The following is an 18,515-nucleotide window of genomic DNA, read 5'->3' on the forward strand; positions in this document are numbered from 1 at the left end:
CCCACACTGGGAGGAGAGCATTAAAAGCATGTTTTTTTACCTCCTGTAATTTTTCTTATTCTAAAAGCAATAGAAGATAATGCACCTATAGAAATCTTCCGTTTAAGACCATATCCCATATAACCAGGGAAATTAAGAGTTTGTACTGGTTTTTACTATTGTATTTACTGTAAAGTTTTTAATAAAAACTATGTTTCAAAAAAATTAATCGGCTTCTTCCAAAACGCAAATATATATGCTATAGTCTAAACTGAAAAAAGATCAAGTTGGCAATTTGAATTTTAATGGATTTAAACTGACTATAACTTCAACAGAGAGAGAAAGATGCAGATAGCAGATGTGTGATTTCTATGAATTCCAGCACAACAAGCATACATGATCCTAAAAATCCAAGTCATGTAAAGTCCTTTACTTTTGACCTGGCATATTGGTCACACAGTGGATTTTTAAAGGACAAAGATGGCAAGCTTGTTTCATCTGGACCGAACAGCAGATATGCTGGGCAGGTAAAAAGTACTTTAATATTTTCTATTGAGAAAAAAAATATAAATATTCCATCATCAGTTGTGATGACAAAAATAGATTGCACAGACTAGCCAGTAGGTAAGCCTGATAATCCACATGCCCTGTCACAGCAGTTTTAGTGCAAAAGTCAGTGATTTTTATACATTATGATTTAATCAAAAACCCTCTCCCTCTCAAACCATTAGAAGGAAATTTAAATTTAATTCAACTCTCAAAGTGGTTTAAGTAAATTTTTCAGGCTGGGAATGTGGAAGCAGGTGGATTTTAGTTCTTCAGCGCTTCCTACCATTTTCTTATCAGAGCTTCCTAAGGTTGAGTTTTCCCAACAGCTGTAGAAACTAAGAAACAAGGAAGTGTAGGATCCAACTTCAAATTTCTTGTTTCATAATTGAGTTTTCCCTTGGTTGATAGAAGAGGTAAACCAGCCAATTCTAGGAGGAACAGAGTTTAGATTGCAGTCTAAATTGAATAAAAATACGAACTTCCCAATCCAAGTCTTGTTAACATTCTTTTCTTGGACTGCCAGGTTTAACGTGTTCAAAGTCCTTACTGCCTAGAGCAGTAGGCAGTACTGCCTACTGCAATCTAGTACTGCCTATGTGCAATTTAGACATTAATATGGAAATTTGAGGATAATTGAGATCCTTGGTACAACAAAACCAGCTGCCATTCTCTCCTCTGCTTCTTATCTGAAAAAAAATTGTGACGGGTGATGTAAACTTCGTATTTCATTATACATTTTTCATTTATCTTTTCCTTAGCCAGTGCTATAAATGCTATCAGAGTTAAAGGGGTGAGACAGCATCTTAATGATGGCCTGAGGCATTTTTGGAAAACCATGGGGGGGGGGGCGGATGAGGTGCCCACATCTCCACTCTCAAGAAGTTACCTTTGTTTGGGTATAATAGAATTTCCTTAACTGGATGTATTTTTCTTGAATGTCTGATCAGACCTTTGTAAGTATCACCAGATCAAGATATACATGGTGGTTACCCAACTAACATCACTATCATTTGTGCAGTTTAATTAAATGTGATAAAACTCAATGTTCTATCATTTATAGAGGGACATTTTTCATGACCTTGGTGAGGGAATTCTGGACAATGCTTGGCAAGGTTACAATGCCACTCTTCTGGCTTATGGTCAGACAGGCTCAGGGAAGAGCTACTCCATGATAGGCCATGGTGCAAACAGAGGCATAATTCCAGTCATGTGTGAAGAACTGTTTAAAACAATTCAAAATCAAGACACAAACAAACAATATCAGGTATGTTCAAAACCTGAACTATGTATTGCAACATAGCTAACTATGACCCGTTTACAGAAATATTTATGTATATTGAGATACTGGTTTATTTTTTTATCATAAATGGACATGATATCCCAAGGTATTAAGATATTGTACCACTGGAAGACCTGAAGAAATTGGTTGGGGACAAATTATCACGGGAAAAATATATATAATTGCTAATATTGATGACACATTAGGATAGGATAGAATAGAATAGAATAGAATTCTTTATTGGGCAAGTGTGATTGGATACACAAGGAATTTGTCTTGGTGCATAATCAGACTAAGATATAAACACATAGTCAGAAATAAGATTTTTGAGGGACAAAGAACAAGGTTATTTATTGTGAAAATTGTTTATATAAAAATATTTCAGATCATCCCCATTAATTTCTATTGTATCAATAAGGGTCCATCTCTGTTTTTTAAGAAAAAGTGTCTTCCATTTGAAGAGGAAATTATGGGTAATGCTGTACAAGTACCGTATATACTCGAGTATAAGCCGAGTTTTTCAGCACGTTTTTTGTGCTGAAAAACGTCCCCTCGGCTTATACTCGGGTCTATACGGCTTATACTCGAGTTTGTTTTTTTTTAAGCCCCTCGGCTTATACTCGAGTATATACGGCTTATACTCGAGTTTTTTTTTTTTCTTTTTTTCACATTTTACCGGACGGCGCGGGGAAGCCCTGCGGTGCAGTGAGAGGCGGGCGGGGGCCGCCACCCTTCTCAGCTGAGGGAGGGAGGGTTTCCCCAACCGGTAGGTGCCTCATTTCCCACCCTCGGCTTATACTCGAGTCCCCAGTTTACCCCAGTTTTTGGGGTAAAATTGGGGACCTCGGCTTATACTCGGATCGGCTTATATTCGAGTATATACGGTACTTTTTGTTTTGAGATAGACACATTCATAATAAAAAATAAAAATCTATATGGTGACAGCCTTTGGATGACTAGAGTGTGTGTGTATGTTGGAATGTTTTGAATCTTAAGTTTAAATAGCTACTTTCCAAGCAAGAGGGAACTTGGATAAAATACAACTACCGAATAGAAGCTAGGTATATACAATAATGCAGAACTCTATAGAATATATAGAGTTGCATTTTTCTAACTAGTTAAATACTTAATAATGGAACTAATAATTTATCTTGTGGTATCTTTTCCATTTTCCCTTTTATAGATTACATTTAGTATGCTGGAAATTTACAATGAACAGGTAATTGTACTCAAGATGACATTTAGCCTTTTTTTTTCTTTTTGTGATATATTTTAATAGCTTCCTATGGGAAGTAGCATTGGTAGACGCTAAGAATCTGAGTTTTCCTCAGAGGATCTTTATAACAATTCAGAAACAGAATTGATGCTTATACCAAAGTTACTGACCTCACAACTCACCTCAATCCTCAATGGCTAACCTGTCAGTGCAAAAAAATATTCTGAAAATCTAGGCAATTGTGAACCTCCTAATATCCCCTCTTCTACCCAGCTAAACTGTCTTAGTATTGGTCTTAGCCTACCCAGGTTAATTCCCTTCAGATTGTACAAAAATAAAAGGAAGGTACTATTAACAACACAGAGCTGAGTAAGTCTTGTGCCAATCCTGAGACACTAGCATAGCTAAGTATTTGGGCAATCTTTAACACAAGAAAGGTTTTATGAGAAATTCCCTTACAAAACCAATGAAGACCACCCTACAGATTGTGAAAAGGAGTTTATTGGGAAAGAGGAAGAAGGAAACATGAAGGAAAGAAGCTGCCATAAAATTCCAACTCTATGCAGCAAGCCTAATTAAAACAGCCCACTTACCAGGTTACTAAATACGAATATGCTAATTTCACCATTTCAGCATATGTTCATTAGAAAAAATATTATTTGGAGATCCCTTTTGGATGGTTTTAAGTAAACTATTCTTCTGCTCTGTGCATGCATTTGTAGTTTGATAGAATGTGGGGGATTCTCTAAGTGAAAGCCAATTTTATTTGGGAAATTTATACTTTCCTTTGCCCAATCAAGAACAATGCTTGATCTATAATGTACTGGTTTTAGCCAACAAATCAGAAATGGTCTAGGGCAGGGGTGTCAAACTTATGTCGTCACATGGGCGTGGCCAGCATGTGACGCATCTGGCCTGCGGTCCACAAGTTTGACAGCCCTGGTCTAGGGATTAATACTCCATCCTACTTATTCTTGGTGGAATTATCAAGAAGCTGTCTGATTTATAAGTACACTGTGAAAGGTTCTCTGGGCAGCTACTGTACACAAATCAAATCAATTAAAAAATATTGAGTATAAGAAAAAACTAAAGGTATTGCACTCTAGTCAAGACAGCCTTAAAGAATTCAAGAATCAACATGTTGCAGATGGAGGGTTATTTATTTATTTATTTTATTTATTTATTCAAATTTATATACCGCCCTATCTCCCGAAGGACTCAGGGCGGTGTACAGGCATTTAAAAGACATATAAATACAATATAAAACAATTAAAAAACTGATTCTAACAAGCCCGTGAAATTTAGAATTAAAATATCAAATAAAACCCAATTTAAAACCCATAATTTAAAATCTAGCTCAGCCCTGCACAATTAAATAAATACGTTTTAAGCCCGCGGCGGAAGGTCCGGAGGTCCGAAAGCTGACGAAGTCCGGGGGGTAGTTCATTCCAGAGGGTGGGGGCCCCCACAGAGAAGGCCCTTCCCCTGGGTGTCGCCAGACGACATTGCCGCGCCAACGGCACCCTGAGGAGACCCTCTCTGTGAGAGCGCACGGGTCGGTGAGAGATATTCGGTAGCAGTAGGCGGTCCCGTAAGTAGCTCGGCCCAATGCCATGGAGCGCTTTAAAGGTGGTCACCAAAACCTTGAAGCGCACCCGGAAAGCCACAGGTAGCCAGTGCAGCCTGCGCAGGATGGGTGTTATACGGGAGCCACGAGGGGCTCCATCTATCACCCGCGCAGCCGCATTCTGGACTAACTGCAGCCTCGGATGCCCTTCAAGGGAGCCCCATGTAGAGAGCATTGCAGTAATCCAGGCGAGACGTCACGAGTGCGTGGTGACCGTGCATAGGGCATCCCGGTCCAGAAAGGCGCAACTGGCGTACCAGGCGAACCTGGTAGAACGCTCTCCTGGAGCGGCCGTCAAATGGTCTTCTAGAGACAGCCGTTCATCCAGGAGGACGCCTAAGTTGCGGACCCTTTCCATCGGGGCCAATGACTCGCCACCGATGGTCAGCCGCGGATTTAGCTGACTGTATCGGGATGCCGGCATCCACAGCCACTCTGTCTTGGAGGGGTTGGGCTTGGGCCTATTTCTCCCCATCCAGACCCGTACGGCCTCCAGGCACCGGGACAGCACTTGATAACCGTTGGGGTGGTCCGGTGTAGAAAAGTACAGCTGGGTGTCATCCGCATACAGCTGGTACTTCACACCGAAACCACTGATGATCTCACCCAGCGGCTTCATGTAGATGTTAAACAGAAGGGGCGAGAGGATCGACCCCTGCGGCACCCCACAAGTGAGGCGCCTCGGGGCCGACCTCTGCCCCCCCGTCAACACCGACTGCGACGGTCAGAGATAGGAGGAGAACCACCGATAAACGGTGCCTCCCACTCCCAATCCCTCCAACCGGCGCAGCAGGATACCATGGTCGATGGTATCGAAAGCCGCTGAGAGGTCTAATAGGACCAGGGCAGAGGAGCAACCCCTGTCCCTGGCCCTCCAGAGATCATCCACCAACGCGACCAAAGCCGTCTCCGTGCTGTAACCGGGCCGAAAACCGGACTGGAACGGGTCTAGATAGACAGTTTCATCCAGGTGCAAGGGAAATTGATATCCCACCATCCTCTCTACACCCTCCGCCGTGAAGCGAAGGTTGGAGACCGGACGATAATTACCTAAAACAGCCGGGTCCAAGGACGGCTTCTTAAGGAGGGGCCTCACCACCGCCTCTTTCAAGGCGGCCGGGAAGACACCCTCCACCAAAGAAGCGGTCGTAATCGCCTGGAGCCAGCCTCGTGTCACCTCTCGGTGGCCAGCACCAGCCAAGAGGGCACGGGTCCAGTAAACACGTGGTGGCATTCAACCTACCCAACAACCTGTCCATGTCCTCGGAGCCACAGGGTCAAACTCATCCCACACAATGTCACCAAGACCGCCCTCACGCATCTCGCCCGTATCACTGCAATCTTGGTCCAGACCATCCCGGCTGAACGATTTTATCGTATAGATAACGTTAAACTCCTCAGCACGTCCCTGCAACGGGTCATCCCGCTCCCCTGGTGTAAGAGGGAGCGAGTCACCCAAACAGGGCGGCTGGGCGGTTATCTGCCGATGCAATGAGGGCGGAGGCGTAGCTACGCCTCGCTTCCCTCAATGCCACTAGGTAAGTCCTAGTATAGGACTTCACTAGTGTCCGATCAGCTTCCGAACGGCTAGGCCTCCAAAGACTCTCCAGGCGTTTTCCCCGGCGCTTCATCCTCTCAGCTCCTCGGAGAACCAAGGAGCCGGTTGGGACCTGCGCCGGGTCAGAGGCCGCAAAGGCACGACACGGTCCAAGGCCCCCGTCGCGGCCTGTTCCCAGGCCGCAACAAGTTCCTCAGTCGAGCCGTGAGCCAGACCCTCAGGAAATGGCCCAAGCTCCGTCCGGAACCCATCCGGGTCCATCAGGCGCCTGGGACGGAACCAACGTATCGGCTCCGTCTCCCTGCGGCGGTGAATGGCGGTCAGAAAGTCCAGGCGAAGAAGAGAGTGATCTGACCATGACAAAGGTTCAATGACTAATTCCTTTAAGTCCAGATCTCTCAACCACTGACCAGAGAAAAATCAGGTCCAGGGTGCCACCCCCAATGTGAGTAGGGCCATCAACTACTTGGGTCATGTCCAAGGCCGTCATGGAAGCCATGAACTCCCGAGCTGCCGTCGATGACGAGCCGGACGATGGCAAGTTAAAGTCCCCCATGACTAAAAGTCTGGGGGTCTCAACTGCCACCCTGGCCAGCACCTCCAGGAGCTCGGGCAGGGCAGCTGTCACGCAGCAAGGAGCCAGGTACGTGATCAGCATACCCATCTGACACCTATGACCCCATCTCACAAGAGGATTCGCACCCGGCAATCTGAGGTACAGTGGTCTCCCTCGGCTCTAGACTCTCTCTAATCACAACCGCCACCCCCCCACCCCTACCCTGGGCCCTCGGCTGATGGAATGCACGGAAACCCGGCGGGCACAACTCAACCAGGGGCACGCCCCCTTCAGTGCCCAACCAGGTCTCCGTAATGCCCATAAGGTCCGCGGAACCCCCCTGTATAAGGTCACAAACGAGGGGGGCTTTATTCACCACGGACCGAGCATTGCACAACATCAGCCGGAGGCCCAAGCTCTGAGGATCCTGACCATCCGGGAAACGGGTGAAGTCCAAGGGGTCGGAGCGCGTGATCGCTTTCAAACATCGAGCACGCGCTCCCGGAACTTGATATGACCCCTCGCTTCCGCCATATCTGCCTCTCCCACTTACCGTGTCAATAGAACCACCCTCACAGATAGGAACACACTCTCCCCCCATAACCTCTCTCCCCCCATAACCTCTGGACCTAATAAAGAAAAACCGCCGCGAGCATGTTAAAATACAAAACTGAACATGCCAAATGGGGCAGTTAGAGAGGGGACAATTGACTCTCTTGTCCAACTTACTTTTTTCAAGTGTTACTATTTTAGAGTCCCTTATATGTAATATAATATGTAAGGGACACGGTGGCTCAGGGGCTAGGACGTTGAGCTTGTCGATCAAAAGGTCGGCAGCTCGGTGGTTCGAATCCCTAGTGCTGCCGTGTAACAGGGTGAGCTCCCGTTACTTGTCCCAGCTTCTGCCAACCTAGCAGTTCGAAAGCACGTAAAAATGCAAGTAGAAAAAACAGGGACCACCTTTGGTGGGAAGGTTCCGTGCGCCTTTGGCGTTAAGTCATGCCGGCCACATGACCACGGAGACGTCTTCAGACAGCGCTGGCTCTTCGGCTTTGAAACGGAGATGATCACCGCCCCCTAGAGTCGGCAACTAGCATGTATGTGCGAGGGGAACCTTTACCTTTACCTTATATGTAATTAAAATAATTTTCTTTGACATATGAACCAAAAGATTTGAACCATTGCTACCAGTCATTTATTTTGCATGTTTAAAACAACAATGTGTGAGAACCCTCACAAAGTGATCCATATATCTTTAGGCAGTCTTAGAATTCCCACAGGGAGAATCAAAGAGGGTTGGAATTCCAGTCTATCTGAAAGATACCACATTGGGAATGCTGACTTGAATATTGAATAAAAGATTCTAACAACAAAGAATGCAATGACGAAACAGTCAAAGCAAACCTCTTCAACATTTTCTTTGGCTCAGTTTTTGTTAACTCCGACAACACATATCCAACATTCCACAAACGAACCAGCAATGACTATGATGATTTAACTCATATAGATTTCACAGAAGACAACGTTGGTAAAGCTCTTCACAACTTAAAACCATCGCTTTCTATTGGACCTGATGGTCTATGTGCATATTTCTTAAAAAAACTTTCCATTAATATAGCTGAACCCCTAAGTATTATCTTTGATAAAGTTTTCACTACCAGTTCTCTTCCCAAACTTTGGTCACTAGCCACAGTCATCCCCATCTTCAAAAAAGGAGACCCCAGCTTAGTCGAAAACTACAGACCGATCTCCCTTTGCTGCGTCACCTGCAAAGTCATGGAATCTATCATCAATCAATCCATTACCTCACACTTAGAAACTAACAACCTACTCTCCAACAAACAATTTGGTTTCAGGAAAAAGTTATCATGTAACTTACAACTTCTCCACTGCAAAAACATATGGACTTCAAATCTAGATCAAGGCAAATCAATAGATGCAATCTACATAGACTTCTGCAAAGCTTTTGACTCAGTAGTACACGATAAACTTCTCCTTAAACTGACATCCTATGGCATCTCAGGACCCCTCCACAAATGGATATCTGCTTTTCTGTCTAACAGACAACAAGTGGTCAAAATTGGCAATGCTTTATCAAATCCTGTTCCTGTCAAGAGTGGCGTTCCTCAAGGCAGCGTCCTTGGACCAACACTCTTTATTCTATACATTAATGATCTTTGTGGCCTTATCTCAAGTAATTGTGTTCTCTTTGCTGACGGTGTCAAACTATTTAACACCACAGACAACACTTCTATCATTCAAAACGACCTTGACCATCTAACCGCTTGGTCTAAAAATTGGCAGCTCCAAATTTCAACCAGCAAATGCTCAGTCTTACATATAGGAAAAAAGAACTCTAAAACTAAGTACATACTAGATGGACATTACCTTACAGACGACCCCCATCCCGTTAAAGACCTTGGAGTTTTCATGTCAAATGATCTAAGTGCCAAAGCCCACTGCAACTACATAGCAAAAAAAGCTCTAAGAGTTGTAAACCTAATTTTGCGTAGCTTCTTTTCCAAAAACACCACACTACTAACCAGAGCATATAAAACATTTGCTAGACCAATTCTAGAATACAGCTCACCTGTTTGGAACCCTCACCACATCTCTGACATCAATACAATTGAGCGTGTCCAGAAATATTTTACAAGAAGAGTTCTCCATTCCTCTGAAAACAACAAAATACCTTATCCCACCAGACTTGAAATCCTAGGCTTAGAAAACTTGGAACTCCGTCGCCTTCGACAAGACCTAAGTTTAACTCACAGAATCATCTATTGTAATGTCCTTCCTGTCAAAGACTACTTCAGCTTTAATTGCAATAATACAAGGGCAACCAATAGATTTAAACTTAATGTAAACCGCTTTAATCTAGATTGCAGAAAATATGACTTCTGCAACAGAATCATCAGTGCTTGGAATACTTTACCTGACTCTGTGGTCTCTTCTCATAATCCTAATAGCTTTAACCAAAAACTTTCTACTATTGACCTCACCCCATTCCTAAGAGGACCATAAGGGGCGTGCATAAGCGCACAAACGTGCCTACCGTTCCTGTCCTATTGTTTTTCTTTTCTTCTTCCTATATATGTTTATATGTGTATATACTACATAATCTTTTTGTATGATGTTGTGACAAATAAATAAATAAATAAATTGCTGCACAGTCATGTGCACCCAACAGAAGAAACTATATTATAACCATTGAAAATATTAAGACATGTTTTACATTTCTCTGTAATTCTATTTAATCAACCCTGTTCTTTTACAAATACATCTTTACATTTTAAGAATTTTCTTCCTCACTGAAATGTCAGCCTATCTTTTCCCCCCTTTTAAAATAACTTTATCTGCCCTTCCAGGTAATAGATTTGCTGTCTAAAACCAAAAAGTATGGTGGACTCAAAGTTAGAGAAGACCAGCAGCAAGGCTTCTATGTGGATGGTTTGAAACTGGTACCTTGTGACAGTAATGCTCAAATTGAGAGGCTCATGGAGCAAGGCACCAAAATAAGGACCACAGCTTCAACCACCATGAATACCACCAGCAGCAGGTCTCATATGGTCATCACCATTCATTTTAAACAGGTACAGGAAAGCCACAGTTACAGACAGTTGTCAAATATGGCACGCATAAGCAACAAATTAGGCTCTTACTAGGCTCTTACTGTGAAGTTTCTGATTCCAGATAATTAGAGCTATTTTGAGAAAACATTTGCCTGTTCCTAAAGTCAGTGGAAAATGTATGTATTTTCAAAGACCGTTTTCTTAACCCATGGAAATTTGACCTGTAGTATGGGTTTGTATCAGAGGTGAAATGCTCCCGGTTCTGACTGGATCTCACGATCCGGTAGCAATCATGGCTGGTGGTTCACCCGCCGCCTGGATGTTATTACTTCCTGGTTTTAACCAGGAAGTAATGTGTTTTTACCTTCTGCGCATGCAGAAGGTTTTGAGCATGCGCAGGTCTGCGTGCTCAGGTGATATGCGCGCAGGCAGCATGTGCACTTCTGAGCCAGTAAGGAAGGTAAGTAGATTTCACCTCTGGTTTGTGTATGTCTTATGTTAAATTTGAAAGTGGTATCTGAAGGTACGTTGAGCCACATCAGCTGACTTCTAAACCCTGAATCCAAATTAATGACATACTATTACTATGGTCACATAATAGTGGCTGGATTCCCACAGCATGTTGACCGTCATTATTTGTTTTATTTTTGTTTTATGTTTAATCTTTGATAATATCAGCCTGTTATATATTTTGATGGATATACTGAGTACAGCAATGTCTCTTATACCAATACCGGGGAAGATTCTGGAAAAGATAATCAAGCAACGAATCACCGAACACCTAGAAGCAAACAAAGTAATAACCAAAAGCCAACATGGGTTTGTCAAAAACAGATCATGCCAGACTAATCTTATTGCATTCTTTGACAAAGTGACAAAATTAGTAGACCAGAGGAATGCTGTCGATATAATTTACTTGGACTTCAGTAAAGCATTTGATAAAGTAGACCATAACCTACTACTAGATAAAGTAGAAAAATGTGGGTTAGACAGCACCACCACCAGATGGATTCGTAACTGGCTGACCAACCGCACTCAACGTGTAGTCCTCAACGGAACTACATCCACATGGAGGGAAGTATGCAGTGGAGTACCCCAAGGCTCTGTTTTAGGCCCAGTACTCTTCAACATCTTCATCAATGACTTGGACGAGGGGATAGATGGGAAACTCATCAAATTTGCAGATGACACCAAGCTGGCAAGAATAGCCAACACTCCAGAAAATAGGCTCAAGTTACAGAAAGATCTTGACAGACTTGAACATTGGGTGCTATCTAACAAAATAAAATTCAACAGCTAAAAAAGTAAGGTTCTATGTTTAGGCCAAAAAAACAAAATGCACAGGTACCGTATATGTGGTACCTTGCTCAATAGCAGTACCTGTGAGAGGGATCTTGGAGTCCTAGTGGACAACCATTTAGATATCAGCCAGCAGTGTGCAGCAGCTGCTTAAAAAGCCAACACAGTTCTGGGCTGCATAAACAGAGGGATAGAATCAAGATCATGTGAACTGTTAGTGCCACTTTATAATGCTTTGGTAAGGCCACACTTGGAATACTGCATTCAGTTTTGGTCACCGCGATGTAAAAAAGATCCTGAGACTCTAGAAAGAGTGCAGAGAAGAGCAACAAAGATGATTAGGGGACTGGAGGCTAAAACATATGAAGAATGATTGCAGGAACTTGGTATGTCTAGTTTAATGAAAAGAAGGACTAGGGGAGACATGATAGCAGTGTTCCAATATCTTAGGGGCTGCCACAAAGAAGAGGGAGTCAAACTATTCTCCAAAGCACCTGAGGGTAGAACAAGAAGCAATGGGTGGAAACTGATCAAGGAAAGAAGCAACTTAGAACTAAGGAGAAATTTCCTGACAGTTAGAACAATTAATCAGTGGAACAAGTTGCCTGCAGAAGTTGTGAATGCTCCAACACTGGAAATTTTTAAGAAAATGTTGGATAACCATCTGACTGAGATGGTGTAGGGTTTCCTGCCTGGGCAGGGTGTTGGACTAGAAGGCCTCCAAGGTCCCTTCCAACTCTGTTGTTATATTATATTAATATCAATAAGAGAATGAGAACTTAAAGGCATTTCTGAAATACCTGGTCAACTCTGCCACTTCCTGTCTCAATATTATTTCCTGCAGATTTTTCTGAAAGATGAAATCACAAAACAGTCCATTATAAATCTAGTGGACTTGGCAGGGAGTGAAAGGCAAAGGTCCTCCGGATCAGAAGGCGACAGACTAAAAGAAGGAACACGTGTAAATCTGAGTTTAACCACCTTGGGAAATGTGATCAGGTACAGAACAACTTAAGGGTTGCAATTAATGGATTCCCCTGCTGCATTTTTGTTGCCCATCCCGAATCACCCTCTGGTGGGAAAAGTAACCAATAATCACTATCAGCTTGTGGTAGCCTGGGCTCAGTTTACAGCTGGCACAGCCTTACTCACTTTTTAAATTACCTAAATGATAAGTCACTAGCAGCATTGTTCTTCTGTGCAACTTACCTACTACCAATCAGGCTATGGATCTAGTATTCTTCTGAAAAAACTTGCCTAAACAGGTGTCTTGTCTTGTATTCTTTTTTAATACATGGCATAGAAGGGCAGGCTGCAGCAGCTAACAGGGGTTGGGCATATCCCAGGCCCTGATCATGTCTCCCCAATTTTATCTACAAGGCATTGCACATCATTCAGTCAGAGCTGTGCTGGGAGAAGAAGAAACATGTCAACTTTAAAATTGAATAAATGTGCATTTAAGTTACATCCATGGTGGGCCGGAGAGGTCTTAAAAGTGATGTCAGTTTATCTCCTCTAAAAATGGTTAGTATTTCCTGTGGTTAACAGACGTGAGGACAAACCCCATGTCTTGAACATTACAATACAAAAATTATAATACAGAAATATAATTTTACCTCTCAATTGATAATATAATAATATTAATATGCTATTATTTTTTGTAGGGCCGGGGGTGGAGGGATTGCATCCCATCTGTAATCCTTCTACTGATGCTTCTTTTTCTATTTATTGAAAAAAAAATCTAAAGTAGGGGTGTCCAATCTTGGCAGTCTTGTAGACTTCAACTCCCAGAATTCCACGCTGGCTAGGGAGTTTTGGGAGTTGAAGTCCACAAGACTTTAAATTGCCAAGATTGGACACCCCCGCTTTAAAGGGTAAGCTAAAATCAAAGTATAATATTTTTCAATCAGATAATGCCTCACTACTCATATGACCAGTGAATGTCATTGGGTACTATACAAAAACACTTGGTCTGGCTTATGTCCCCTGGATCTTCAATTGCATCTTTTTTTTCTTCTTTTTTTTTTACAAAAATATCTGATTGCCTTTTCCCATCTTCTATCCTCCTTTCAGTGCTCTGGCTGAAGCTGCCATGGGAAAGAAAGTGTTGCATGTCCCATACAGAGATTCAGTTCTAACCAAACTTTTGCAATCTGCATTGGGAGGAAACAGTAGAACGATAATGGTAATATGTTATTCCACTGTTGGAAGAAATATCCATCTGGGTTCAGTTCCAAGTGGGGACAAAGACACTGGAAACATGGAGGCTGCTTGGAAAGATGGTTTAATGGTGGTCAGGATCACATGGCTTGAGTTCCTGAACAGAAAAGGGATGAGATCCTATGTGCTCCCTGGCTTTATGCTTTTTCTGAGCTTTGAACTTTCTGGGGCACAGGAAGAGTATCCTGATTGGTTGTCAGACTCCCAGGGGGTGGGGGTCTTAGCTAGCATTGTAGATTGTCCCTCAAGCTTGCCTGAGCCTTGCCATGTGGTGAGTCTCTGTTCTATTGTGTTGCAAATGATGGTCCATTGATGAAGGTGGGGGATTGAGTGAGCTTGGCTGAAGCCTTAATTGCCCATTGACAAAGGTGGGGGGTGGCAGGAAGTTGCAGGGAACTGCTTTGTCTTTAAAACATGTTTCTCCATTTCTCATCCAGGAAAATATATTCTGCCTTTTAAATATTTTCTAAAATATTTCATTCTAGGAGGGGGGTGGTTGCTAAATTCCTACACCACATACCCTGTCCTGTGGCAGTTGAAAATTGTGTGTATGGAGTATGAACAATCTACATTCTTCCCATCTCAAACCATTTATGTTTCTTGCTGATTTCATGAAGACAGCCACATGATTTTCTTTAGCGACAGTGCACAAATGCCTAGCATTGCTGCCTTTGGGAATATTTGTTATTTTACTTCCCAGCCATGCTATTTCCTACTGGTGCTAGCCAGGATTGGCTATCATGAGTTTTTCAAACTCATCTGTTTATGTACATTATCTGCTTACTAAAGTAGCTCATTAAAACATAATATCAGACACAGAGGTGGGGAGGAGAAATTGCTTGCTTCTATCAACTAGGGTTGTAAAGCTTTCCATTAATATAGCTGAACCCCTAAGTATTATCTTTGATAAAGCTTTCACTACCAGTTCTCTTCCCAAACTTTGGTCACTAGCCACAGTCATCCCCATCTTCAAAAAAGGAGACCCCAGCTTAGTCGAAAACTACAGACCGATCTCCCTTTGCTGCGTCACCTGCAAAGTCATGGAATCTATCATCAATCAATCCATTACCTCACACTTAGAAACTAACAACCTACTCTCCAACAAACAATTTGGTTTCAGGAAAAAGTTATCATGTAACTTACAACTTCTCCACTGCAAAAACATATGGACTTCAAATCTAGATCAAGGCAAATCAATAGATGCAATCTACATAGACTTCTGCAAAGCTTTTGACTCAGTAGTACACGATAAACTTCTCCTTAAACTAACATCCTATGGCATCTCAGGACCCCTCCACAAATGGATATCTGCTTTTCTGTCTAACAGACAACAAGTGGTCAAAATTGGCAATGCTTTATCAAATCCTGTTCCTGTCAAGAGTGGCGTTCCTCAAGGCAGCGTCCTTGGACCAACACTCTTTATTCTATACATTAATGATCTTTGTGACCATATCTCAAGTAATTGTGTTCTCTTTGCTGACGATGTCAAACTATTTAACACCACAGACAACACTTCTATCATTCAAAACGACCTTGACCATCTAACCGCTTGGTCTAAAATTGGCAGCTCCAAATTTCAACCAGCAAATGCTCAGTCTTACATATAGGAAAAAGAACTCTAAAACTAAGTACATACTAGATGGACATTACCTTACAGACGACCCCATCCCGTTAAAGACCTTGGAGTTTTCATGTCAAATGATCTAAGTGCCAAAGCCCACTGCAACTACATAGCAAAAAAGCTCTAAGAGTTGTAAACCTAATTTTATGCAGCTTCTTTTCCAAAACACCACACTACTAACCAGAGCATATAAAACATTTGCTAGACCAATTCTAGAATACAGCTCACCTGTTTGGAACCCTCACCACATCTCTGACATCAATACAATTGAACGTGTCCAGAAATATTTTACAAGAAGAGTTCTCCATTCCTCTGAAAACAACAAAATACCTTATCCCACCAGACTTGAAATCCTAGGCTTAGAAAACTTGGAACTCCGTCGCCTTCGACAAGACCTAAGTTTAGCTCACAGAATCATCTATTGTAATGTCCTTCCTGTCAAAGACTACTTCAGCTTTAATTGCAATAATACAAGGGCAACCAATAGATTTAAACTTAATGTAAACCGCTTTAATCTAGATTGCAGAAAATACGACTTCTGCAACAGAATCATCAGTGCTTGGAATACTTTACCTGACTCTGTGGTCTCTTCCCATAATCCTAACAGCTTTAACCAAAAACTTTCTACTATTGACCTCACCCCATTCCTAAGAGGACCATAAGGGGCGTGCATAAGCGCACAAACGTGCCTACCGTTCCTGTCCTATTGTTTTTCTTTTCTTCTTCCTATATATGTTTATATGTGTATATACTATATAATCTTTTTGTATGATGTTGTGACAAAATAAATAAATAAATAAATAAAATAAAGTCCTACTGAAATAATCCTGAACTTTTCCCTCTCAGTAAAGTATTATTTATTTGTACACCACCTTTATTATTATTTCTACAAATTACTTAAGGCAGTGAATATATCCACTACACCTTCCTCCTATTTTCCGCCACAACATACATGATATATTGTAACAAGCTCCTTGTATGCTTGCATGTGTTTATAATTGATTAGATCAGATATCCACAGCACAAAGAGCATACAAGGCAGAACCAAGTCAAAACGTATTAATATTTAGAGATTACTGATTAAAAGTAATTGCCTGTACAAGGCATACTTGTAAAATTAATTCCCCCACCCCTAAATGAAAACCCAAAGCATTATCTAATACCCAAGTTTACAAATGCAAGAAAAAAGGGAGCTGCTTGTGCTCCAAAAGCATCATGGTGGAAGATAGTGGTTATCACACAATAATGAATATACACAATGGTCTCACACAAGAAGGAGTATACATCTGCAAGCAAGGCATTCTATTTGGACTTTCTCTTCTACCATTCTTTTATGCTTTTCTCAGAGGTACTGGTAGCAATAGAAGCATATGCACCTGGAAACAAAACCAAAGCTAAAACTTTAACAGAACAAAATGCCAAAACTCCTGGAGGAGTCATCAAGAAACTCCAGCCAATCCTACCTTATTTAACTTTTCAGCAGGTAAACAGGTCAGGAGAGAACTTTGCGTTGGGCTACAAATACAGTGAAGTACTGTTTCAATGAAATGCATGGTTGCTTACTTTAGAGAAGTCCCATTAGTTCAGCGATTTTTACTCCGAGATAGTTATAAGAAAATTAGTCATCATGCTGGCCTCTGTTTCCTTCTCCTTCCTCTCCAGGTGTTGAGAATGAATCTCTCTAGCCAGGATGATTTCCCACCACCTGCAGCTCCTAATTTTGTGTGTGTGTGTGTTTGTACTCATTTGGGTAGAAGAGGTGTATTCTGATTAGGAGATGTACTCTGGTGCAGTGGTCTCCAACCGTGGTCCCTTTAAGACTTGTGGACTTCAACTCCCAGAGACTCTGGGAGTTGAAGTCCACAAGTCTTAAAGGGATCACGGTTGGAGACCCCTGCTCTGGTGTACTCTGTAGTTAGAAGAGGCTGTCTATTAGCTTACAGTGCAGCGCTCTTTTTGAAGTTCCTCTCCGCCGCCTCAATTTTAGCCATTTGCATTAACATTGCACAAAGCAAATGCACATTTGTTTGCTTTCAAATCATATGAGCTACTTAAATGAATTGCTATCCCATATCACAGGTGTGCAGTAATTTTAAAAGGAAAAGGGGTTTTCTTTTAGGTGAATTGGTGTGCTTCCCATCAGCACCTAAGTAAAACATATACTGTTTTGTTCTTCATAACAAAACTTTCCGGTTTAATGTTTCTAATGCTAAAATAGTGTGCTCTTTGAGATGCTGGGCTCAGGTTCAAGTTAGCACTCAGCCACAGAATTCACTGGATGATTTGGGCCCATCCGTCGTTCTTAGCCAAAGTTTCTTTACAAGATTGTTGTCATTTAGATCAGGGGTCTCCAACCTTAGTCCCTTTAAGACTTGTGGACTTCAACTCCCAGAGCCCCTCAGCCAGCAAAGCTGACTGAGGAACTCTGGGAGTTGAAGTCCACAAGTCTTAAAGGGACCAAGGTTGGAGACCCCTGATTTAGATAAAGTTAGGGGAGATCCTTACGTCAGCCATCATAAACTCTCAAAGACTATATGGGCTTTAAAGGCAAAAAATAAATAAATCAATAGTTTAAAAGGAGCCCACAAGAAGGTTGGAAAAAGCAAAGAATAAAGGTGTGTTTGCATTGTCCAAGACTCAGCCTTTGGTGACAATACAAAAAAAAATCATCTCATCTAGCATCCATAGCAATTAGGAAGATACTCAAGTCAGTGGTGGAATTCAAATTTTTTTACTACTGGTTCTCTGGGCGTGGCTTGGTGGGCGTGGTGTGGCTTGGTGGACGTGGCAGGGGAAGAATACTGCAAAATCTCCATTCCCTCCTCACTTAGGCCAGCCAGAGGTAGTATTTGCCGGTTCTCCGAACTACTCGCAATATCCGCTACCGGTTTTCCAGAACCTGTCAGAACCTGCTGAATAACACCCCTGACTCAAGTCATCTCTTTGATCCCATCTATCCCCCTAATCCTTGATGTTCCCTCTTATTTCCTTCAAACTTGCCAAGTGTTTTGTTCCTATTCAGTCATCCACTCATACAGA

General features: G+C 42.2%; 1 protein-coding gene across 1 annotated transcript in view; it reads left to right on the forward strand.

The window, feature by feature from the left end:
• The first annotated feature begins 305 nt into the window (after positions 1–305).
• LOC131189142 (kinesin-like protein KIF28P) overlaps positions 306–18,515 on the forward strand; it is a 45,642-nt gene continuing 27,432 nt past the window's right edge. The window contains exons 1-6 of the mRNA XM_058165040.1: positions 306–506; positions 1,589–1,792; positions 2,991–3,026; positions 10,133–10,357; positions 12,480–12,634; positions 13,709–13,820. Coding sequence (XP_058021023.1) covers positions 351–506; positions 1,589–1,792; positions 2,991–3,026; positions 10,133–10,357; positions 12,480–12,634; positions 13,709–13,820 — 888 coding nt within the window. The 5' untranslated portion in view covers positions 306–350. The remainder of the gene's footprint in view (positions 507–1,588; positions 1,793–2,990; positions 3,027–10,132; positions 10,358–12,479; positions 12,635–13,708; positions 13,821–18,515) is intronic.

The sequence above is a fragment of the Ahaetulla prasina genome, chromosome 1 (assembly GCF_028640845.1).
Source record: "Ahaetulla prasina isolate Xishuangbanna chromosome 1, ASM2864084v1, whole genome shotgun sequence".
Lineage (NCBI taxonomy): Eukaryota > Metazoa > Chordata > Lepidosauria > Squamata > Colubridae > Ahaetulla > Ahaetulla prasina.